Here is a 24,630-nt window from a genome sequence, read left to right as displayed (position 1 = left end):
GCTGTAAGTTTTTAGAAAACTGTACCGGATTTTCTACTGCAATCAAGACCAGAGGAAAATCATGAGACAGTTGCAGCATAAAATGAGAGAAGAGAACGACACATATTTCTTTGGATAGCTTCTTTATAAAGCTCTTAATAATAAATTAGGTTGAACATCTAAGATATTCCCTCTCAGATCTTAAGGGTGAAATCCAGATGCCACTCCCCCAGAAAGAAGCAAGGAACACTCCCACCCCAAAGAGGCAGGAAACAGGTTTCTTCTAATTCCAAGAAAGTGGGCAAAGCTAAGGATTGTAGTTAGGGATGACTCTTTCCATCGGCCAAAATGAAGAAGAGACTGGTCACTCTTACTTGACGGGGCGGGGGGCGGGAGGGGGATGGGGCGGGGACCCAAATCTTAATAACTGCTGCACGTGATGGGCCCCGGATCTTAAACGTAGCCTTGCCAGATTGCTGTGGATATGAGAAAGCAACTCAGCAGCAGAGCTGAACAGCAAAGACCTGAACCTCCTGGTGAGGAGCTACGTGGCATTAAGCAAACAGTGCTTCGTTTCCCCCACCCCCTGCTTCCGCCCAAACCCTTTTCCCTTTGGTTACCAGTTGCTCCAGATGCCGTAGAGTAGTTCAACAAAAGCGAAAGAAAGGTTCAGGCACAGGAAGAAAAACAGGTTCCGGGACGTCTTGTCCGACAGGATAGACCTGGGAGTGATAAAAGTGGAGAAGAGGCGGGAGAGTCAAAGGGGTGCCAGGACCCGGAGGCTGGGTCCCGGTTTAAAGACCCTCCCAGCCCAAACGCTCCTTTCCTCACAGCGAAGGAAGGTGTCCCTGATGCTCCCTCCCTGGATCTCGGGCCATCCTTAGGTCTGGGCCTTCTCCACTACGTCCGGATACCCCCTTCCCGCAAAAACAGCACCCCGCACCTAAACCAGCCCGAAATCTTGCCGAACAGATTGAACTTGGGTGGTTTGTATTCATCGTCCTTGATGGACAGGGGTAACATCTTCTCTGCCCGGCGAAGGGCCGGGTCTACTCCCCTCTAGTAGTGGCTCCGTGGGTGATGGTAGTGACAGCGGCGACGCCTCAGGTGGGATTCCCCAGCGTTTGTCCCGGGCCGCGTGCCGCTTCGAGACACAGACAGACACAGACACACACCCGGGAACTCGCCGACTTCCGGCCCGGGCCGCGCAACGAGTCCTGGGACGCGAAGGGGGGAGGCGGGGCTGGGGGGGCGGGACCTGCGCGGTGAGGGGCGGAGCTTACGGCGGGGGCGCTGTAGGGGCGGAAAAAGGTGGCAACTAGTAGGTAGTTAAGGCGCTGGCCTGGGATGGAACGAAAAAATCCTGAGGTGGCGACCCGCAGACTGGGATGGCTGGTTGGTTGAGCCTGCTCTCGCCCACCCCGACCGCCTACCACTGATGTTCCCGGATGCGCTGGTGTCCAGCGCCTGCCCTTTCACCATTGCCCCCTCTTAACTAAGTCCCGGTGCTTTAGGTAGCAGTGCTTTAAAACCCAGAACGCGTTGCTGCCAGCCCGCAGGAAGCGTGATGGTGTTACTGGGTGAACTCTGGGGCACCCAAATCCTAGTAATCCGGTCCCCCAAAACAGCGCCTGGCCTTCCATACTGCCAAGTAGGAAGCAATCAATAAGTGTCTTTCTAAAGAATGTTAAATGTATCAGAAGACGCCCTTTAAAGGAAACTCCTAGGAGACCGTGTTGGAATTGAGGTTTGGGTAAGGCATTGCTTCCCGGACAATCTCAGCCCGCGAACCACCCGAAATTCGAGTTCGTGCAGGTCCCTCTTCACTTCCAGGTCATCCTGAGGGCCGCAGCCGCGGCTGTAATTCTTGTCAGAGCCGCCCTGCGCATTTGAGGGAAATGCTGGAGGAGCTGGCCGGTCGGTGGGATGCGAGGGATCTCGGGGCGCAGGAAGACGAGCCCTCGGGCCTGCCCCAGTCACCCACAGTGGTTGGAACCTTCCTGCGGGCGCCTTTCCGGAAAATTGTTTGGTTGGGTGAGGTCAGGTGGTCCATCACGTGAATGATTAAAAGTTGTTACCTTGGGGAAGAAATGCGAGAAAGGAGGGCTGGCTTTTGGAAGTGGGCTAGAAACTACAAAACCGAGCTTCTTGGGAACTGCCTTTTAGTCTAACAGGAAGTGAAGCGTCACCGAAAGGGAGGGGCGGCCACCCGGGGACTGTCCCCTGCTTCAGGCGCTCACTTTGCGGAAGGTGTTTTTTCCAGGTTATCAATCCAGCGAATGAGGCTGGGTGGATGCACGCTGCTGGGTTTAGAAAAAAACAAAAACAAAAAATGAGCAAGCGAGAGGCCCCTTCCGTTCTATGAGAACCAGGCTGCAAGCAAGTAAATCTGCTGTCCACACTGCAATCGTCTGCGCTCGAGGTAAGGAAATAGCAAAATGCTTTTGTGGTAAAAAAATTTTTTGCAGTAAGGATATATGCATGTTTTGCTCTGGTTCTTGGAACTTTGTGCGTGAGTGAGATAGGGATTCGTTGGCTTAATTTTTGAAAATGTAATTTTATTCAGTGTTCATGTTAATTAAAATTGCTGTGTAAAACATCTAGGTTCCAGAAATTAAGTTCTGGAAAGAGTATTTTCTCTTTGCCTTTTTGGACATATATTTCATTATTTTAACTTAAACATAGAAATATTCTTAATCAGTAGAATTTACATATATTTTTTAGGAAGCTTTTATATTAGCCATAGACTTTGAATTTTACTCTGCTGCACTGCTGGGGAAACATTAAGTGGGTGCAAACTAGGCTAAAGATAAGTATTTCCATGGTAATTGGGTTTTTCTCCAAACGGCTTTATTTCAATACGATCAAGTGGGGGGTGGGGGGAGATGTATGCAAATAACCAGCTTTCAGTAACTGATTTCCAGTGTTCTCTTAATTCATCAAGGTCAGATGCAATTTGAACCTGTGTTTTTGTATTCTGCCTTTGAAAATAAATTCTGCATTTTATCCTATATTGCTACAAATAAGAAATTTCTCAGCTGGTTTATGGAGAAATCTTCATTATCCCTTTCAAATACAAGTTGGAGAAATTGAAGTTTGATTTCAGTTACAATGGTTTCCTGGGACTCCCCAGTTGCCCCATTCCCCACCCGGAAGGATACAGATATTCCCATGAGGGCCTTCTCCCTTCAAAAAGTGACAGTCCTACTTCACATCTTTCAGTCTTGGATGGCATGATTACCAACTTCAATACTAAAGTCATTTTGTTGGAAATACAAACTGGACACTAGTTAAATCAGGAAAAGTTCTAGGAGTGGGAAATGTTTGTGTCTCAGTTCTTTTGTCACTTGAAATATTTCTTCTATATATGTTGACCAATATATATTGTCCTATCAAAGTTAAAGTTAGTTTCTTTCATTCAGCATTTATTGTCTGCTATCTGCTAGGCTCTGTGCTGGACACAAGACGGTTGGAGGGAAACAGTTAAAAAGCCAATTAAGTCAAAAGTTCTTTCCCCAGAAGAATTTTTTGGGAAGAAGAAGCTGATGTGAGGAGAGAGGGTGGCAGGCAAATCAGTCTAGGATTTTAGAATTGTCTGATGTTTAATATGTGTACAAGGTATGCCCTTGGTGTAGCAAAGGGACACAACTGTCACTCAGAGAGTCTTTTGGTATGTATCAAACCTTTTGTCCCAGCCATCCTATTGTCCCTTCAATAACTTGTATCATGAAGGAACATTATTTCAGAAAACCAAAAAATGATTCTTCAGCTCAATTCAGGTGGTCGTTACAGAGGCAGGATTTTGAAAGACTCCAACCATAATTCTTAATGCCTTCATGTCTTAAAAGATTAAATGGGTTTTTAAGGTTATAAAATAGATATAGTAATGAACATTTAAAACTAATAAGTAGATTCCTATCCTGCACTTTTGAACATTTGTTTAGATCTTCTTCCACTAATTAATTGCATTGCACTAAGCAACAGAGAAAGCCCCCAGCTTCTCAGACATGTGATTGAGGACTGTGAGAAATGAAAGCAGAGAGAATAAAGGGGCAGACGCTTATCTCCAGTCAGGGTTCCAGCTCCTTTCAGACAGTTGTCACTAAGGAATAGGAAGGATGCCATCCGTCATTCCTCAGTGATCAACCCTGGCATTTATCTGCAGCCCAGTTTAGACCCCATGCTTTTTTAGATGCTTCAAATTGAATGCCCTGTGAACCTCCAGTGAAAAAAGAAACTGTGATGGTGTATAAAACTACAGATTCTTAAAAATCTAGAAATCGAGCATAAGTGCAAATTGTATTCCATGGTTTTGCTCCATGGCACATATATATGGCATATAGGTTTCAGTTGTACAAACCCATTAGATAGGATGATGTGATTTTTTTTTTTTTTTTTCTGCCTCTGCATACGTCCCAAAGATGAAGACAAAAATACAGCAGCGTTAGCTGCAACCTCACAGGAAGACATTCTCTATCTCACTGCCTAAATATTTATTTATTTATTTATTTATTTATTTATTTATTTATTTATTTATTGAGCAGCAGACAAAAGTTTATTAGAATATAAGATTCGAAAGTAAGAATAGTAGGAAAGCTCTCTTTACAGAGAAGGTACATTCAAAAGTGAATGCCCCTAAATGTAACTTTTAAAACACAGAACACCTAATTTTAATTTCTAAAAATAATTTGAAGCCTATAGACAATGGCATTAAAAGCAGTTTTAAAAATCTCCTGATGACTGACAAAAACATCACAGAAAATTCTTTGATTTCCCCTAATAGTGCCAAGAGATCCTGTTCCTATCAATTACAGAAGCCATAAAGGAAATTTTTAAAAAATTAAAACTTTACCATAATGAGGTAAGTGCCAGTATTTTTTTTTTGTTTTTTTAATTGTGGTAGAGTACACATAATATTTACTATCTTATCCATTTTCAAGTGTATAGTGTAGTACTGTTAAGTATATTTACATTGTTGAGCAACCAATCTCCAGAACTTTTTCATCTTGCAGAACTGAAACTCTGTATCATTAACCAACTGCCCATTTCCTCCTTCCCCCAGCCCCTGGCAACCACCATTCTACTTTTTATCTGTATGAATTTAACTACTCTAGATACCTCATATAAGTGGAATCATGTTGTATTTGTCTTTTTGTGACTGGTTTATTTCACTTAGTATAATATCCTCAAGATTCATCCATGGTGTAGCATGTGTTAGAATTTCCTTCCTCTTAAAGGCTAAATAATATTTCACTGTATGTATATAACACATTTTGTTTATCCATTCTTCTGTTAGTGGATATTGGATTGCTTTCACCTTTTGACTATTGCGAGTAATGCTGCTGTGAACATGAGTGTAGTACCAATATTTTTATCTGAGAAAAATGATTTCCTACAGAGGTACTCTTGTTTCCTTGGAAATAAAAGTTCTTACTTGAGCCAGGGTCTGTTAGAAAATACTGTAAGGCCTCTTTTTAGTCTTATCCATTGAAATAGTTCAGCTTACAGAATAAAGCCAATACCCATATAGTTGAAATACTCTGGTACTAGAACAAAGCTGAAGATAAGAGACTGTGCAGAGGACACTGAAAATACAAAGTGACTCACGTGTGAGAGTTTGGAGTTTGGTGGGACCTACTGTGCTCAGGGAAAATCATTTAACATGCTCAGTCTTAGCTATCCCATCTACAAAATAGGGGTGGATACGTTTTAATTTCCTTCTCTAAAGTTTGAAACATTGCCGATTTGAGATATTCTGTAGCACACAGAAGGCAGAGGTCTGCCAATTTTCATTACTGTTGCTGAGCTCCCTGAGGGCAGGGACTGGGTGGTCTGGGCACTACCATCCCTGGGGCCTGACGGTCTGGTGCAGGTGGGAGGGGCCTGTAAATGTTGACTGATGAATGTTTACCATGGTATTTTGGCCTTCCTCTCTCTAATAATGTTAGAAAGTTTATACGAATTAGGATTGCTTTGATGTTAGGTTTGATATCTGAAACTACTTATGAATTATAATTCATATGTATGAAATCTGTTTCTCTTAGAGAGCTATTTTGGAATGTGAGTTTATTGCTGAAAACCAGTATTTTGTAACAGAAAGAAGGTTCCATAGAATATTCCAGAGATCTGTTGCCTGACAGTCTTGCCTTCCCTCCATTTTCCTGTGACTGAAACAGAAGTTCAAATGAAAAGCTCTCTTATCCTAGAATGGTAAAAGTAATACATTTGCAGATGTACTTGGTTTCTTTTTGACCCATTTCTGGAACTAATTTTGCATGGCACTGTACTGAGCTAAAAATGCTTTTCTATTTCTAGGCTTTCTTCTTAGGATGCATTGACTCCTTGGATCCTTACAAGTTGTGGATGTTCCTCTTAGAAATAAAGCCATTCCTGCTCCTGACCCTAATACATGTCCATGGAATTGGTCATCTCCAAACATCATCATCATCATCATCTTCATCATAGCTACAATTAATTGGCAGTTCCGGGAGAAGGCTGCAAGGCTAAAACAAACTTTTATCTAGCATAATTTTATCTAGCATAACCTGTGCACTTTGAGGGTAGAGAGGACCTCGCTGTCTGCCTCCCTAACAAATGGCTGTATTAAAGGAGGCAGTACTTTTAAAAAAACTTTACACAAAATATTTATATATTATGTCCTCTTAAATGAGTGATGATTAAGTAAATCCAGTTAATTGACAGTAGCTGTCTGAGGAAGTATTAAAAGGAATATGATGCTTTTGTAGAGGCTTAGGAGGAAAAAAAAAATGCCAGGACTCTTGGGCAACCTTTGCTATGGATATGGGGTAGGATTGGAGAGGGAAATGGAAACACAGGTACTTATTGGCTGTTATCCCTGTTTTAAATGCAGCCCTTGGTATTCACTCAACCTTGATTTACCTATAAAAGAATGGCTCACTCAGCCAGGCTGCCTACAGGAGGACTTGATCTTCAATGTACCCAGTACAGAAATTGCTTACAGCTTGTAGTGAGAAATGACCTGTAGCTGCAGCATCTATCTATTCAAATGTGGTCTTGCAGTAAAGGTAGCTCTTTATCAATCTGCTTTAGCACGTCTGTTTCAGAACTACAGTTTCAGAATGAAGTGACTGCAGGACTAAGCCTTCTAAAAGACAGGCTTTAAATTGGCTGTCAGGGATCTTATATATGTCGGCAGTTAGACTGTGAATATAAAAAAAGACTAATCATGTTCATGCTAGCAGCCAGTCCATGACACAGGTGATCTAGATTGTGGTCATCTGAATGGTCCATTCAGAACACTGTACCATTGATCATAAATACAGCATGATCACAAGATGAATCTGACACTGTGGACACTTTTATCATTTATTATGACTATAAGTCTATTCCCACTCCAGTTTTTCCTATTCCTAAATACAGAATATTTATTAGTAACACAAAATAACTTAACTTATTTTGATGTATTTAGACCTATGAAGAAAGTAATGGGAGTTAAGAAGAGCCTTGTAAGAACAGATGGGTTCTTCAGGAGGAAAAGTGAGGGAAAATCATTTAGGAAGCAGAGAATAGAAGTTGGTAAAGGAGGGGCACCTGGGTGGCTCAGTCGGTTGAGCATCTGACTTCGACTCAGGTCATGATCTCATGGTTCATGAGTTCAAGCCCCACGTCGGGCTCTGTGCTGACAGCTCAGAGCCTGGAGCCTGCTTCAGATTCTGTGTCCCGCCCCCCTCTCCGCCCCACCCCTGCTTGTGCTGTCTCTCTCTGTCTTGCAAAAATGAATAAACATAAAAAAAAGTTGGAAAAGGATGAGAAAAGTGGTATGGCACTTAAAAAAATAGCAGTGAAAAGAATGAATTTCTTGAATATGGGGAAAATACTAACAGCCAAACTTCCCAGGATACCGTAGAGCACCTGGAAAAGACTTCTGAAGAAAAGTGACCTTCGTGTACTATTTCTGGCATTCTATGTTTTGCCATGAAGTAAATTCTAGTTTGCGTGGCTCGAAATTGTAATGCAAGAGGCTTACTCCGGGCAATAATGAATGACACTTGGGGGCATTGTTCTCACTTAGTTTTCTTTTTCTGCCAGTTGTCCTGAAGTCTAAGGGTTTGTTTGTTTGTTTGTTTGTTTGTTTGTTTGTTTTTGTCAGTTTCTGAATCGAAACTAAATTTTCATTTCTCAGCTAGGTAAGATTGTATTGTCTGTTGGTTAATCGTGTATAGTGCCTGCCAGATGGAGTCATATAGCTTCTGATTTTTGTTAGTCCCTAAAGGTTTGGGGAAATTCACAAGGGTGATCTTATCTAACGAGTGATGACTCCCCCAAGGCAAATCGGGTCTTCTCCTAGAGCTTCCATGGAAACAAGAATGTGCAAAGGTATTTCAATGCAGAATATCTTTGAAAAGATGTGGGGGAGAAATGAGAGTTGTGGGACATCTTGTATTTATCAGGTAGCTTGGTCCCAGAACTGATGGTAGAAAGGTGACTTGTGCTTGAGACCACATTTCATACCTGGCTGTTCTAGTTGCCAAATGGGGGATAACCCAGGTTTTTTGCATAGGGAAGGCTTTCTTGGGTACTGTATAGGCTTAAGGGGGCCTTTGTTTACATTTAATTTAAGTTCATTCTGTTAGTTTCAGGCATTTCTTATCCATTGTGTTGTTGAAGACAATTTAAACATAGATTCCCCCGTGTCATTTAACCATAAAGAGTTGGAAGCACTTACTGAAATGGGCCAGGCGCTGTTGTGGATTACAGATACTAACAGAAACTGCCCTCTAGATAATGTCACACTCCAGAGGGAGCATAGCTCATGGTCGTAATACCTGGAAACAAAGCCTTGTGACGGTGTGTTCTCAGTTCCCAGGAGCACTGAGATTTAGAGAGCTTGAGAGGAACCTTCGCAGGGGACGGGATTTTTGAAAGATAGTTGGCAGGGGACAGACGGGAGTAGAAGTTTGTCAGGTGGGGACCAGGAAGGGCTTTGTAGGTAGTGAAAATAGCATGTACCAACACATGGAGTCCTAAGCCAGCACACTGTCGGATATCATAAAAGAAGAGTCCTTTTGGAATTTGCCTCAGATTGAGCAATATGTGTCCATGTGACCATGAACCTGGTCAGAGGCTGCTCATCAGTTGCATCATAGCCGCCTCTTCCAACCCCTCTCACATGTTCATGGAAGGAAAGCCCAGGTTCTGAATTGGCTTCTGCATTCCACTTTGGAAATGATTTTATCTCTTGGCAGCCGCGGGCCCTTTTCTGAGTATCTATATTCTATAATCATCAGTTTTTAGGCAAGTACATATTTTGGAGGATGAACCAGAGGAGAAAACAATCTGTACAATATGAGGCAAATCTAGTAGTGAAATGGCAGAATAATTATTGCTCCTCTGCCATCTGTGGCATCAAAATGAAAATGACAGCTTCTCAATGTACGACGTCAGGCTGTTCACTGCGTTTCTACTTTCTGAGTCAGAGGACATAACTAATCTTTGTTCATACTATGGTCTGGCATATTTGTTTTCATCTTCTGTCTGGATAATTGTTGCCTTTTCAGTCTGAAGGAACTGGCCCTGAGAAAAGAATTATTCATTCAACATTTAGCAGCCTTCCTTCTAAGGAATTTTGGTAGATGATATAAGTAAATATCCCACTGAATAGTGGGTTTTTGACAATTCAAATTTCCTGGTCCATTTAGAGACACGCATTAGAGAATGTGCAACTGTTGCTTTATAAACTATGTGTTATTTACTTTCTTACTCTCCTATCTACATTTAAGAGATTTTTTTTTAACATTTCAAATAATACTCTTCCAAAAGCTGTTCAATTCTCAGATATTAAACAATTTCTGGGGCACCTGGGTGGCTCAATCGGTTAAATACCCGACTCTTGATCTTGGCTCAGGTCATGATCTCACAGTTCATGAGTTCGAGGCCCACATTGGGCTCTGTGCTCACTGTGCAGAACCTGCTTCAGATCCTCTGTTTCCCTCTTTCGAGCCCTCTCCCACTCACCCACATTCTCCCTCTCTCTCTCAAAAATAAATAAATGTTAAAAAAAATTTTTTTTTAAGATTCTGACATAGTGACCCTACAGCTCCACTGCTAAGTATATACCCAAGAGAAATGGAAACATGCTCGCATAAAAACCTGTCCATGAACGTTCAGAGCAGCATTATTCATAATAGCAAACTGGAAACAACCCGAGTATCCAGCAACTGATAAACAGGTAAACAAAATGTGTTCTATCTGTACGGGAATGGAATGTTACATGGCAATAAAAAAAATAAATGAATGAGGTCCTGATGTATACTATGACATGGGTGAACCTTGAAAACATTATGCTGAGTGAAGCCAGACACAAAGGTGATGTACTGTACGATTCCCATTTATATGCGACGTCCAGGCGAGGCAAATCTATGGTGATCAAGTAGATTAGTGGTTGCCTGCTGCTGGCGGGGAGGTTGGGGAAAAGGAGAATGTCGAGCGACTGCTAATGGAGGGGTCTGGAGTTTCTTTTGGGGGTGTTGAAAATGTTTTAAAGTTAGATTGTGGCAGTGGTTGCACAGTTCTGTGAATATACTGAAAGCCACTGAACCTTTTAGTTGACCCTTCGAACAACATGGGTTTGAACTGCACGGGTCCACTTTCACGCAGATATTTTTCAATAAATACGGTACGGTGCTACAAATGGGTTTTCTCTTCCTGATGATTTTCTTAATAACATTTCCTTCTCTCTGGCTAATGTCATGGTAAGAATGCAGTATATACTACAGATAACATTCAAAATATGTGTTAATCAACTGTTCATGTTATCGCTAAGGCTCCTTAGTAGGCTACTAGTAGTTACGTCTGGGGGGGTGGGGTGGTTAAAAGTCATACGTGGATTTTTGTGCAGGGTGGAGTGGTTGGTGCTCCTAATCCCTGTGTTGTTTGAGAGTCAGTTGTACTTTAAGTGTGTGAAATTTATGGTATAGGAAATAAATCTTTTTGTTTTGTTTTTGTTGGGTTTTTTTTTTTTTTTGAAGTTTATTTATTTTTGACAGAGAGAGAGGCAGAGTGCGAGCAGGGGAGGGTGCAGAGAAAGAGGGAGACCCAGAATCTGAAGCAGGCTTCAGGCTCAGAGCTATCAGCACAGAGCCCGACACAGGGCTCAAACCCACAATCCACGAGTTCGTGACCTGAGGTAAAGTCGGATGCTTAACTGACTGAGCCACCCAGGCACCCTGGAAATAAATCTTACGTTGGAAAAAAATACTCCAGCATACTAAGTATGAGTTTTTATATTATCTTACAGACAGTGACAGTCTTGCGTACTGATTTTTTGATCCATGATTGCAGAATTTACCATAATATACCATTTACCATACAGTGGAAAGGGTCACCACGGACTGTGCCATCAGGAGGTCTAGATTCTTGCCCTGGTTCTGCTGCTGGTGTGCCACATGTAGCTGCATGAACCTAGGCAAGTCCCTTATGCTGAACCTTGGGTTCTTAATGAAATAGGGAAGTTGACTTAGGAGAGCTCTGAGCTCTCTTTCAGCTTTCTGAGTTTATGTGTTTGTGCAGTAAAGCATATAAATATTGGGGCAGCTTTGGAGCCATGGCTTTATCACTTATGGTTCATAACCAAAGCATTGGGGTTTTCAGAGGCCACTTGGCTAGCGCTCCTTCCCCCAATCATGTTCAAGTAGGTCTTGTTAGGTAAAATATATGTAGAGCAGGGTTTTTCAACCTCAGCATTATTGGCATGTTAGGCTGGATAATTCTTCCCTTTGGAGGGGTGTCCTGTCCATTGCGGGATGTTTAGCGGCAACCGTGACATCTTCCCACTCGATAGCATCTCCTCCCCAGTCCTGACAGTCAAAAATGTCTCTGGTCTTTGCCACATGTCACCTGGAGAACAAAGTCATCCCCAGCTGAAAATTCCTGGTGTAGAAGATGCTAGAATAACAATATGAAAATAACCAAACGGATGTGCTCTCTACCTATGAAGAACTAACAACATATGTGCAAAAAAATACCATTTGGGAATCTTTGATTTTTCAGATAATCAGGAGAAGAGGAGGACTTTTTGTTGTGTTATGCTGACATTTACCGTGTTTATTAAGGTCACATTTAATCTGTAGTCATGGATTGGAGAAAGGCAGAGGAGGAATAGTCTAAGAGCTGTCAGATCCTTTTTAGAATGAGACAAGGTGTCAGTAAATCAATACAGGCATTAAAAAAAAAATAAAAAAATCTAAGAAGAAGGTGTAGGAATTGAGGGCAAGAGAGCTAGGAGGTACCTTCTTGGTTCTTTGCACAGAAGATGTAGACCATCCAGATGTGTTCTTTCTCCTATCTCCTGTTCAAAGCTCAAAGCTGTGAATTAGATGATAAGTTATTTCTCTAGAAAAAGAACAGAAGAAAGCCATAAACTGGAATCCAAATAGCCAGTGAATTCCTCGTTCCTCTCCGAACGGATCTGGAACTGTTTCTGGTGGACCTGCAGTGGGGCTCCAGACTCCACCTGTTCTCGAAGCACACACGTGCCACTTGCACAGCGGTCTATGAAGTTCTTGCTTTTCTTTTTAATTTCGTTTTAACATTTATTTATTTTTGAGACAGAGAGAGACAGAGCATGAATGGGGGAGGGGCAGAGAGAGAGGGAGACACGGAATCGGAAGCAGGCTCCAGGCTCCGAGCCAACGCGGGGCTCGAACTCAGTGACCGCGAGATCGTGACCTGAGTTGAAGGCGGACGCTTAACTGACTGAGCCACCCAGGCGCCCCTGAAGTTCTTGCTTTTCTAGACAGACTAAAAATCTTACATTAGCTTATTGGGTTGCATTGTTTAATAAATACCACATGAAATATTTACACTGTATTTCTAAAGATAAATTATTCATATCTCCCACAACATTTTGATACAGGTAAAATAGGGGATTAGAAGTTATCTGAGGAAATTTCTGTGATGGGCATGGGGATAAATCCTGCTTGAAAGTCTAGACAAAAGTGAAATACTCATGAGTGTCTTTGATAATGTATACTTATAGTAGGCTACAGTAATTAATTTTCATTACTTTTTCTAGACTAAAATGCCAGATAGTTATGTGTCTACTTCAGAAGCTAGAAACACTTCTGTGTAAGTTTTACAATATGCTATTTCTCGTCAGCTGTGGAAAATGAACACAAAGATTTTAATCAGGGTATATTTTAATGCAGTTGCTGGATGATTCTTTGCTCTCGTTTATAGCTAGCCGTTTTTATGCAGAACTGAAAATATGTTTTATAAGACCTGCTTTTGATTCAATATATTAGAAGGATTTTCAAGGCCTTTGAACCAAGGTTATTAATTCATAATGGTTTTTGGTTGACTACTTTAATAGTATATGTTTTAGTAAGAGGGTGCATGTAATGAAAACATTGTATTCTAAAGCCTTAAATTACTGTCCTTGAAGAAATAATCATAGTAAAGCTAAGGTTATTTCAAAAGTAAATTCATTTTATTCATCTCTTGAATGAGGCCATGATAAAAGGAGAAACACAAAATTGCTTTTCTTAACAGAACAGGCTGCAGAGAAGGTCCTGGAAAGAGTATCTTTGAAAAATCTCTGTAAAGGTTACTACAAGGTAACATTGCTTTACAGATCTGGACTATTGAAAAGTGAGAGCTGCTGAATGACAATGACCATCCCCCTGATCTTATGAATAACCTCTTTCTTTGCTTGCACTTGCCTCCGCCCACTGTACAATCATGGAGCATATGCCCCTCCCCACCCCCCTTGGAATTCTCCATTCCCCATTCTCATAAACTTCAAAGGGAGATGTTAAAGTCATGGACTATATGGTCTCTCTATGTCCTTGCTGAACTATATATAAATCATTTCTACAATTAGAAAACACTCTACTGCGTGAAACAAGATCACGAGAATGGGATTGTCCTTTGAATTCCACCACTGCTAAATCTTAATGAAAAACAAAAGGTTGACTGAACATCACTTGGAAACTAAAGTGAGATTTCGTTGGGAATCTAATCTGTAGGATGGGAAGATTTACACCACAGTGTCAGGATTGCCTGTGGAATGGTAGTGTGGCAGCACATGCTGAGTTAAACCACAGGGTGTGAAGTCAAGAGCTTAGGTATCCACAAACACTGTACTTTTCTAAGGAGATGGAGACAACCAAAAACAAACAAACAAACAAAAACCCAACTGTACAGAGGCAGTGTTACACAGAGAAGGACAGCGACAGTGGCTTGGTACAGTTAACATACCACAGCTGTGAGGGAGCAGTAAGAAGTCTCTTCTAGCTTTATCATATTTGTCTGTATTGTGGAATGGATGAGAGTATTCATTTATTGCATAGCCTAAGAAGAGAAATTGTACCAAAATAAATAAGGGTAGACTATGGACCCATTAAAGTCATCAAGAATAATGAAACCTCATTCTTTGCGGTTCTAAAATCTATGTTTTTCTTAAAGGAATTTTTTAAGTATTTAGGAATGTCTGGTTGATTTTTGTTTTCAGTCCTTTAAAGGAATATCTGTTTTCCTCATTTTCTGGCTTTTGTACTTGAACAGAGCAGTCAAATGGATCTAGGATATATGCTAAGATGTATAGGAAGGCTCAGCTGCCGAAATGCACGATAAGGACTTCCCTCACAGGCTTATGGAGGCTTGTGGAGAAGTAAGGGAAGTCTGGAATCAGAAGCAGAAATAGAAGAATACGAAACAGCAAAAACTGAAAGTCAGCAGTGCTCCCAAAGGAGGCGGCAGGGGTCAGAGTGAAACTGTATTGGAGGCTAGGAAATCAAAGCTCCACATCTCTGTAAAACTGCTTGTGAGATTCAGCCTTTTCTGACGTAAGCGAATGAGAGGTCTGAGCAGACAGACGTGTTTGGCCAATGAGTGTCCAGGCCACACGAATCGGGGGTTCACCTACTATTCTGTAGCCACCTTAAGCACATCCTTCAGGTACCATGAGGGATAGGGGAGTACATAGCTGATTACAGTACCTCCTGACCCTCGTGTACTGTGAGACAGGGTGATTTGGAAGCTCCAAAGCCCTCCCCGACTTCAACCCGAATTGAAATTCAGCAGTATATTCCTAGCTCATAATGATGAACAGCCTGGCTCTGGCAGCAGATTTGCCCAGGTGTAGATTCCACATCCATTTCTTAGTTGCTTCGTAATATTGAGAAAGATATTTAACCCAGGCTACAGTAAAAAATAAACGAGATCCTGTCACTCTCCTGATCAGAACCCTATAATGGCTTTCCATCTCAATTAGAATAAACTCCAGGGCCGCCTGGGTGGCTCAGTCAGTTAAGTGTCCGACTTCAGCTCAGGGCATGATCTCATGGTTCCTGAGTTCAAGCCCCATGCTGAGCAGTCAGCCTGGAGCCTGCTTTGGATTCTGTGTCTCCCTCTCTCTCTGCCCCTCCCCTGCTTGTTCTCTCTCTCTCTCTCTCTCTCTCTCTCTCTCTCAAAAGAAATGTTTAGGGGCTCCTGGGTGGTTAGTCAGTTAAACATCTGACTTCGGTTCAGGTCATGATCTCATGGTTCATGGGTTCGAGCCCTGCGTCCAGCTCCGTGCTGACAGCTGGGAGCCTAGAGCCTGCTACAGATTCTGTGTCTTCCTCTCTCTCTGCCCCTCTCCCGCTCATGATCTGTCTCTCAAAAATAAATGTTGAAAAAAATGTAAAAATAAATAAATAAACGTTTAAAAACAAATCTATATTCCTTCGTCAGCTGATAAGATCCCCGATAATCTGGTCCTTGCTTATGCCACTGTGATTTATTCTCTTCATTACCACTATTCTAAATTATCTTTGAGTTTACTTTTTGTCTGCCCCTCTCTACTGCTTCCTCTCCTTCTAACAGCAGAGACTTTGTCCATCTTATTCATTACTGTATCCACAGAACCTAAAACAGTGCCTGGCACAATAAGTGCTTATAACTGTTTGTCTATTTGAGCGAGTAAGTACATATTATGACATGTGCAGCTCTTAGTACAGGACCTGATAAGTAGTAAACCCACTGTAATTGTTTGTTGCTGCTGCTACTACCATCATCATCTGTTTCTTATATTAGGGTTCTGCAAATGATTTCATTTGGAAAAAAGTTTGCTACCAAAAGTAAGTTTAAATCTGTGCACTGAAGTATAATTGACCCTTAAACAATGTGAGGGTAGGAGCACCAACACCCTGCACAGTCGAAAATCCACACGTAACTTTCAACTACCCCCAAACTTAACAAATAATAGCCTACTGGTGACCGGACGCTTTACCCATAATATAAACAGTAGATTAACACATATTTTGTATATGTATTATATGTTGTATTCTTACAATAAAGTAAGCCAAAAGAAAGAAAATGTTGTTAAGAAAATCATAAGGAAGAGAAAGTCCATTGAAAGAACTTTACTATATTTATTGAATAAACTCCACATTCTAAGTGGACCCATGTGGTTCAAACCTGTATTCTTCAAGGGTCAGCAGTATACACATAGCAGAACATCACATTGTACACTTTAAATATATACAATTTTTATGTCAAAGATATCTCAGTAAAGCTGTTTAAAGAATTAGTACACTACTAAGAGAAATGTAATCCCATTTGAAAAAATAATCTCAGTTCCAAATATTTCACATTAAAAGGAAGACAAAGTTTTGAAGGCACTGCTTAATTCTTTCGGCTTCTATGTAGATGATCTTTTGTCCATAACTGCAAAGCAAACAGGCCGAGGAGGTTTGTTCACTGTACCTTTTATTTTTACCTTTAAGAGGCCAGGAGAACTGTGAATTTAAATCAACTAAAATAAGGGCGCTTGGGAGGCTCAATCGATTAAGCATCCGACTTCGGCTCAGGTCATGATCTCGTGGTTTGTGAGTTCAAGCCCCATATCTGGCTCTGTGCTGACAGCTCAGAGCCTAGAGTCTGCTTCAGATTCTGTGTCTCCCTGTCTCTCTGCCTCTCCCTTGCTCATGCTCTGTCTCGCTCAAAAATAAATAAGCATTAAAAAAATTTTTAATCAACTAAAATAAAGTTAACTTCTGTCCTCCTTAAAAAAGCAAAAACAAAGGGGCACCCGGGTGGCTCAGTCGGTTAAACCTCTGACTCTTGATTTTGGCTCAAGTCATGGTCTCATGATTCTCAGGTTCAAGCCCCACATTGGGCTCTGCACTGAGAACATGGGGCTTGCTTGGGGGTTCTCTCTGTCTCTCTTTCCCTGTGTGTCTCTTCCCCTCCCCTGTTCACTCGTGTGCCCTCTCTCTCTCTCAAAAAGAAACAAAACAAAAACAAAAACCTGGGAACCAGTAAGAATGCTAACACTCTGTATTTTATTTCCATTTCTATTCCAGGTGCTGCCACATCTGCAAACTTCCTGGAAGAGTGATGGGGATTCGAGTGCTTCGTTTCTCTTTGGTGGCCATCCTTGTGCTGCTGCTGGTAGCTGGGGCTCTGACCACTTTACTTCCAAATATTAAAGAAGACAAGATGCTCACTCTGCGTAGGGAAATAAAATCCCCGGGCAAGTCCACCCTGGATTCCTTTACTCTGATAATTCAGACATACAACAGAACAGACCTCTTACTGAGACTTCTAAATCATTATCAGGCAGTGCCACACCTGCATAAAGTGATCGTGGTGTGGAACAATATTGGGGAGAAGGGACCGGATGAGTTATGGAATTCTCTAGGGCCTCACCCCGTCCCTGTGATCTTCAAACTACAGACAACAAATAGGATGAGAAATCGACTCCAGGTCTTTCCTGAACTGGAAACCAATGGTGAGTTGCAGCTGAGTTCTTAGCCAGCAAGGGCTGCAGCTAACCGGAGCTGGGAGGCGGGCATGTGTATTTCTGGCCTTCTGTCCTAATTATGCTGAGAAAGTAGGAAAATTTAATCAAAAGAAAACACTTTGAAAAACTTAAGGGGCCAATTTTCAAGATGTCAAGAAGCAGTTTCCTTGGGAAGAAATCACACGTCTTGCAACAGTGACAAAGAGGTTAACAGTTGTGAAAGAAGATACACTATAATTACATATTGTATCAGAGAAAGTAGTAAAATGGCATTCAGCTTATGCTTAATGTATTTCTTTGCCACCTCCCTTTTCCTCCCATTCAGAGCAGTTTTTTGAGCATTGCAATTTGCTTAAAAGATCCCCAGTCTTGTTTATTTGCGTGATCATTCATTTCTAGGATAGTGGGTGATAACTGCATGATCATTTCCCAGTCAGGCAATTATGAAATCAATTACAATTCAAACACACGCTTTTTCTACAAGACAAATGTCTCCAAGAATACATTTCTTGTTCACTTATTTTGTCTAGAAAAGTATTCCTTTGAATGATCTATCTAGACACCGTCTAGATACTAGTTTTGTTTTCATTTCCAAACTGTTGGATTCAAATTTGTCTCTCTCTCGTTTCAGCTGTGTTAATGGTAGATGATGACACACTAATTAGTGCCCAAGACCTTGTCTTTGCTTTCTCGGTTTGGCAGGTAATGTTGCTGTTTCCTTTACGAACTCCTCAGCATGAAGGACTACCCAGGGTAGTGTGGATTAATGTGGCAGTCACCTCAAACAGTGTAGACACTATTTATCTAAAAGAAAAGTTTGGTGCATGGTAATCAAGATTTCTTGTGTTCAGTTAAGCCAACCTGCAAGTTAAGTTATCTTTTATCTGTATTTGATTTATATTTGGTATATTGGGGAGAAGAGCTGGAACTACTTTCCAGAGAACAATGAGGAAACTATCTGATATAGCCGAGACTGGAATCGAGGGACATTTTCTACAAGGCCACAGATCTGTATCTCAAAAGAGAAGTGTATCTCTGTATTAATATTGTATATAACTTGCTTTAAAAGAAAGCACTTTACACCGACCAAATTTAATCCTAATTCTGGAACCCCTTTTTAGAAATTAGTGATAACAGAAATTCCAGTGCATCATTGTGGTGGCCATTTTATTTATTTGTTTATGTAGGTCTTTTCCTCAATCATAGGTGGAATAAACAGACATAAATTGCTTGTCATTCTGTAAAAACAACTCTTTGCTCATGAATATGTGTTAATAGTACTTGGCTTTAACAAGTTGTAGTTCAGGGGCACCCAGCCGCCTCCGTTGGTAGAGCATGCGACTCTTGACTTCAGGGTCATGAGTTCAAGCCCCACATTGGGCATGGAGCCTACTTAAAATAAATAAATAAATAAATAAAAGTACCATGTAGTATCCAAAATCTTTGGGGCACCTGGGTGGCTCAGTTGATTAAGCATCCAACTCTTAATTTTGGCTCAGGTTATGATGTCACAGTTCACAAGAGAGAGCCCTCATGGGGCTCTGCGCTGATAGCATGGAGCCTAATTGGGATTCTCACTTTCCCTTTCTCTCTGCCCCCCTCCCCATGCACACGTGTATGCTCTCTCTCTCTCTCTCTCTCTCTCTCTCAATCTCTCTCTCACTCAAAATAAACAAACAAACTTCAGAACACAACAAGTTGCAGTACAGTTACCTGAAACCAGAACGAACCACATACCAATAATCTGAGCTGTGTCAAATAATTAAACACTGTGCTACCCAATACTGGTCTAATTTGCACTATAGTACCTCTCCTTAATTAGCTACTTGGGATATAAGAACATTAGATATTAATGGTAAGTGGTCACAGTACCCTGTAGATACCACTGCTCTCAAAACTTCAGTTTCAAAATTCATGCTGAGTATACTGATCAACAAGTTTTTGTTTTTTTTTTCCCCATTAGCGCTTTCTCCAGCCTTGTAAATAAAAGCTCTTTAGGCAAAAAAATTCTAATGTAACACTCCAGCTGTGAAATTTCTATTTCAGGTAGAACATCAATTTACCTAAAATGTCTGGGGTCGGGGTAAATAGAACCATGGTTAATTGGAACAATCCAAGTAAACCATAATTAAAGATGGACAAATATGATTTTTAGGTTTTCTTCATAGAAGAACAAGCAAGAACAGTTTCAATCCATTGCCCAAGGTAACCCGACTCCCAAAGTCATTCCCATCAGTGCCCTGCATGGTGTAGTGATGTAAGCGAGAGAGGCAGGCAAGGCTGGGATGGACATCTATCAGGCCTTTGTATTTATCTGCTTAGTGCTGTGACTTTTCCTCCTCTGGTCATCTGTGGAACTTCACTCATCCTCCTAGATTAGGTAAATGGCACATCCTGTCTGAAGCCTCCCGTCCTTTATCATTGACCCCCTATTCCCCTTTGCCTCCCAGCAATACAGCTGTCACCCTGTCCTCGGTGCTTCCAAGAGGTTTACCCAACTGTGTGTACAAGCATCTCGTAGTATGGGAATCCTTTGTTCACATATCTGGATCATGTCCTCCCCAGACTATGCAGTTTTTGAAATGGGAATTAACCCACCTGATGTATGTGTGTGTGTGTGTGTGTGTGTGTGTGTATGTGTGTGTGTGTCCCTTGTTTAATGTCTGTTCAGTAAGTGAGTGAAACACAAATTACTTATGAGATTGAACTAAACCCTTTAACTCTATAAATTCTTACTTCTTTTCCATGCTTCACTGGTTTTCTCTGGTTTGGTGATTTTTATTGTTAGTTACTCTCATCTTAATATTATTGTTTTACTGCTATCTTTTCTTCAAAGATCCTGCTGACATCTCGTTATATAGTTTTCCTTGTATTTTTTTTTTAAAGTTTATTCATTTTGAGAGAGAGAGAGCAACCAGGGAGGAGGCAGAGAGAGACAGAGAGAGAATCCCAAGCAGGCTCCACACTGTCAGTGCAGAGCCCAGGGCAGAGCTTGAACTCACAAACTGTGAGATCATGACCTGAGCCAAAGTCAGGAGTCGGGCACTTAACCAACTGAGCCACCCAGACACCTCATATTTTTTTTTCTCATATTTTTAAAAAGGAAACACCCAAGCTAAAAGGGAGAAAAATATAACATTGTTTAAGATCAACAGTGACTTTCAAAAACATTGAAATCAACATGGAAAAACAGTAGAATCATACATGTAGATCCATAATTTTATGTACTCCTAAGAGATTAAAACCATTTTTCAAAATAATCACACTGTATCTTTTTATCTGCTATAATGAATAGCACTCATACAGTCAGCTTCTCCTGCAGCAAACTTTAAAGAACCAGACTCCTTGGTGACTAGAATTTATTAATATCAGATATCATTTGAATTAAAAGAACATTTGTAAGGTTAGAAATTTTGTTAGGTATTTGGGTTGCGATGGAATTTGACCTACAACTGATCAGGACATAGATTTATCAAGTTGCCTGGAGTCAGATGAAATTGAGATGTAGAAACCAGGAATAAAATGAAGTTGATAAATCAGTTCAATTCTCTCTGTAATAAATAATTGCCTTTTTTACCATGTCTGCTCTGAAGAAATGCCACCCTTAATTGTTCTTTTTTCCATCTTTTCAGCAATTTCCTACACAAATTGTAGGATTTGTTCCTAGAAAGCATGTGTCTACTTCATCAGGTATCTACAGTTATGGAGGTTTTGAACTGCAAACACCGGGGTTTGGAAATGGTGACCAGTACTCTTTGGTGCTGATTGGAGCCTCATTCTTCAATAGCAAATACCTTGACCTCTTTCAGAGGCAACCTGCAGCTGTCCATGCCTTGATAGATGAAACCCAAAACTGTGATGATATTGCCATGAATTTTATCATTGCCAAACACACTGGGAAGACTTCAGGGGTATTCGTGAAACCTGTAAACATGGGCAATCTAGAAAAAGAAACCAACGGGGGCTATCCTGGAATGTGGCATCGAGCTGAGCACTTCCTGCAGAGATCTTATTGTATAAATAAGCTTGTTGATATCTATGATAGCATGCCTTTAAAATACTCCAACATTATGATTTCTCAGTTTGGTTTTCCATATGCCAACCACAAAAGTAAAATATGAGAGTAAAACAAACAAAATCAAACCTCAAAACTGCTTTGTATTTGAGTAGCTTCTCTGCGCTACAATTGGTGTGGTTTTTTTGTTTGTTTTTGTTTTTGTTTTTTTAAGCAACATCATGAACTTTTATCCACTACAGAAGTCTCTACAAAGGAGAAAATGTACAGTGCTTCTAGGACATAAAAGTCACATGAACTTCAAAAGCCAAGAAGCTGGTACTCTCTAGATAGGTCTTCTTGTGAGGAGTTTTCATCCGCAGAGAGAACTCCTTGGCCAGCGATTTTAATGTTTACATTCTGAGACTTGTAGACTTCTACAATTTCGTTGACTCATGGCATTTGCCTTAAGGACCTATTGCAAGTTGTCTCCAGGATCAGAAACTCCAGAGAAGCATTTCTCAGCTTTTTCATTAAAGGATGATTGTTTTCATTTGAAGCCTGAGATGCTTTGTTAGCAAAAGCCTGTGGTGTAGAGAAAAGCCATGTGAGGCGAGGATAATCTCAATCCCTTATAAAAACAAGTAGAAAACTCATGACTACCATGCTTTCATTGTGGTCTTTCCAGCACTAACTCGGCCTGGCATGGTTTCGATGCATCAATCACTGCTTTTATTTTCATTGATAAGTCTGTGTGACTGGAAGTGTTCATTTTAGTAGCTGAAGGATGTCTCATTGATCACTTGGTTTTTGTGAACATTTACTGCATGGATCACAGAAAAGTGCAGCCTGTGTTTCTCATGTACAACCTATATGCAGCAAGGAGTAAATGTGTTACTAGATTCAGGTAGTGCATTTTGGCCCTGAATCTGACCTTGAGAGTATACATTGATTCTTATATTTTGCATAAACCATGCATTGTTGTTTAAGAAACTTCTAAAATAATCTTCTAAAAGAATGCTTTAATTAGGAACTAGCAAAAGTTAAAACCCTTGGTGTCAAGAGATATTTGTTGTTAGGGCATAGGTTACCTCATGGATACTGAAGTTACGTGTATTATACACAAAGTTAATTTCTTGTATTCAGAGCTGCTGCTGCTGCTTTCAATTTCCCCCAAAAAAGACTCGAGGCACCATTCATCATGATGAAATTTTGATTACATGGATACAGGAAAAAAATAAGAGAACTGAATCGTAGCAGAGGAATTTTATACAGAGTCTGCATCAGTAAATTGTTGAATTGCTCACTCTGTTGCGTGAATTAGTATCTGTGTTCCACAGAGTGTCCGTGTTTGAGTCCTTGTTCATACTAGTAGCAAGGAATATTTAATTAAGCTTCATCACCTCCTCTTCTTCTCCCCCTTCTTCTCCCATAATGTCATTATATTCTCACAATTGCAAAGCTGTGAAAACATTGTTACAATCATGGTTAATGTTCCAACAATGAAGTCTGTGTGCAATCAGTTCAGTACATGTTGTTTCTTTACCTTGGCATGTGTATGTGTCTTAATGCAGTCAGATAAAGCCAGTAGAACTCAGAACCTCACTAAAAATCTATAATGTTCATTATCTGCTTTGGTCAACCTTGGTAGTGATTTTTTTGCCTCTTGGGATTCCACTGGCAGATAAATAAAATCAACTTCTACCATGAAGATGTTCTGTTAATTAAGCAGACTCACATTTTTGTGGTTGGTATTTTTACAATTGCTAAATGTTCTAATATATTGTTCAGGGTAAGGCAGAGGCATTAGCTACATTCTCTAGGGGGAGCGGGGTGGGGGGAGATTCTTCAGTGGGAAAATATTCCCAGATTTTATTTCCCATTTTGTGTTCTCAAACTTGTCAGAGGCATCACATAAGTTAATCATGTCATGCTTTTCAGGCATTATAGAGCAAATATGATAACAAAGCGAAGGTCAATCTCTGATACAGGCACCCTTGCGTTGTGGCTGGAATTCTGAAACTGTTTTTCTCTGGGCACCTCTGGCTCCACATGATCGGGAGAAGAGAGGATGCTCGGGTTTGAAACTGCATGAGGAAAACAAGGTAGCTCAGAGGTGAAGGGTGCCAGGAGAGTGCTTGGATTCAAGTCCTTCCTTAGTCTCACGTTTACTTAACTTCCTGGAGCATCGGTTTCCTCATCTGCAAAAATGAGAGTAATATCTACCGAGGGGGTTGTTTTGAGAAGTAAAGGAGATACCTGGTATAAATATAGGAGAATGCTTTGCCCATCTTAAGTGATCAATAAATGAAAGCTGTTGGGGTGTGTTATTGATAGTAAGTGCAGTTAATTCTACAACTCACCACCTAGGTATTAGGCCCCTGGACACACCAGGTGAGATATTCAAGAAATTATTTCTACATAACAATGGGCAGACAACCAAGGAAATTTTCATGTCATTTTCTTTATTTCAAATGCCCTCTTTCTTATTCTTAAAACAACACCTCTTCAGGGGCGCCTGGGTGGCTCAGTCGGTCGAGCCTCTGACTTCAGCTCAGGTCATGATCTCACAGTCTGTGAGTTCAAGCCCCGCGTCGGGCTCTGTGCTGACAGCTCAGAGCCTGGAGCCTGCTTAGGATTTTGTGTGTGTTTGTCTCTCTGCCCCTAACCCACTCACATTCTGTCTCTGTCTCTCTCAAAAATAAATAAACATTAAAAAAAAAAAATTTAAAACACCACCTATTCACTGGCAATTTTGACTTATTCAGAACAACGTCAAGAAGAAATTACAAGCACACCACGACATTAACAATGGCTAAACATGTTTGTGTCTATTCCTCCTGACTTTCCTAGGCATATATTTTAAGAGCATAATTTATTTGGCATTTCA

At 40.9% G+C, this 24,630-nt stretch overlaps 2 protein-coding genes across 7 annotated transcripts in view; one reads left to right on the top strand and one right to left on the bottom strand.

Moving 5' to 3' along the window:
- The window catches only part of SLC30A7 (solute carrier family 30 member 7), an 85,981-nt gene extending 84,778 nt beyond the window's left edge, over positions 1-1,203 (bottom strand). The window contains exons 1-2 of the mRNA XM_086717693.1: positions 923-1,203; positions 600-701 (exon numbers count right to left, since the gene is read on the bottom strand). Coding sequence (XP_086573819.1) covers positions 600-701; positions 923-1,002 — 182 coding nt within the window. The 5' untranslated portion in view covers positions 1,003-1,203. The remainder of the gene's footprint in view (positions 1-599; positions 702-922) is intronic.
- A 76-nt stretch (positions 1,204-1,279) lies between these two features.
- Positions 1,280-23,451, top strand: EXTL2 (exostosin like glycosyltransferase 2). Of its 6 annotated transcripts, XM_086717699.1 has the most exons (7): positions 2,063-2,401; positions 4,763-4,840; positions 6,295-8,337; positions 10,035-10,189; positions 17,307-17,734; positions 18,378-18,448; positions 21,379-23,451. In XM_086717699.1, exons 5-7 carry the CDS (start codon positions 17,341-17,343, stop codon positions 21,865-21,867), a joined length of 954 nt encoding a protein of 317 aa, XP_086573825.1. In that variant the 5' UTR covers positions 2,063-2,401; positions 4,763-4,840; positions 6,295-8,337; positions 10,035-10,189; positions 17,307-17,340; the 3' UTR covers positions 21,868-23,451. The 6 variants fall into 6 exon arrangements, with proteins under 6 accessions (XP_086573824.1, XP_086573823.1, XP_086573822.1 ...); XM_086717698.1 differs by lacking the exons at positions 6,295-8,337; positions 10,035-10,189 and adding an exon at positions 1,280-1,543 and having other exon boundaries at positions 2,243-2,401; XM_086717697.1 differs by lacking the exons at positions 6,295-8,337; positions 10,035-10,189 and adding an exon at positions 1,571-1,732 and having other exon boundaries at positions 2,243-2,401.
- Positions 23,452-24,630: the final 1,179 nt, after the last annotated feature.

This window comes from Puma concolor, chromosome C1, assembly GCF_028749965.1.
Source record: "Puma concolor isolate L17-30 chromosome C1, mPumCon1.1.hap2, whole genome shotgun sequence".
NCBI lineage: Eukaryota > Metazoa > Chordata > Mammalia > Carnivora > Felidae > Puma > Puma concolor.
The sequence above is the reverse complement of the archived record's forward strand: the minus strand, read 5'-3'. Positions and strand labels throughout refer to the sequence as shown.

Coding starts and splice junctions, on each gene's coding strand:
- EXTL2 (XM_086717698.1), top strand. Junction 17,735..18,377: donor TCCTGAACTGGAAACCAATG/GTGAGTTGCAGC, acceptor CTCTCGTTTCAG/CTGTGTTAATGGTAGATGAT. Junction 18,449..21,378: donor TTGCTTTCTCGGTTTGGCAG/GTAATGTTGCTG, acceptor CCATCTTTTCAG/CAATTTCCTACACAAATTGT.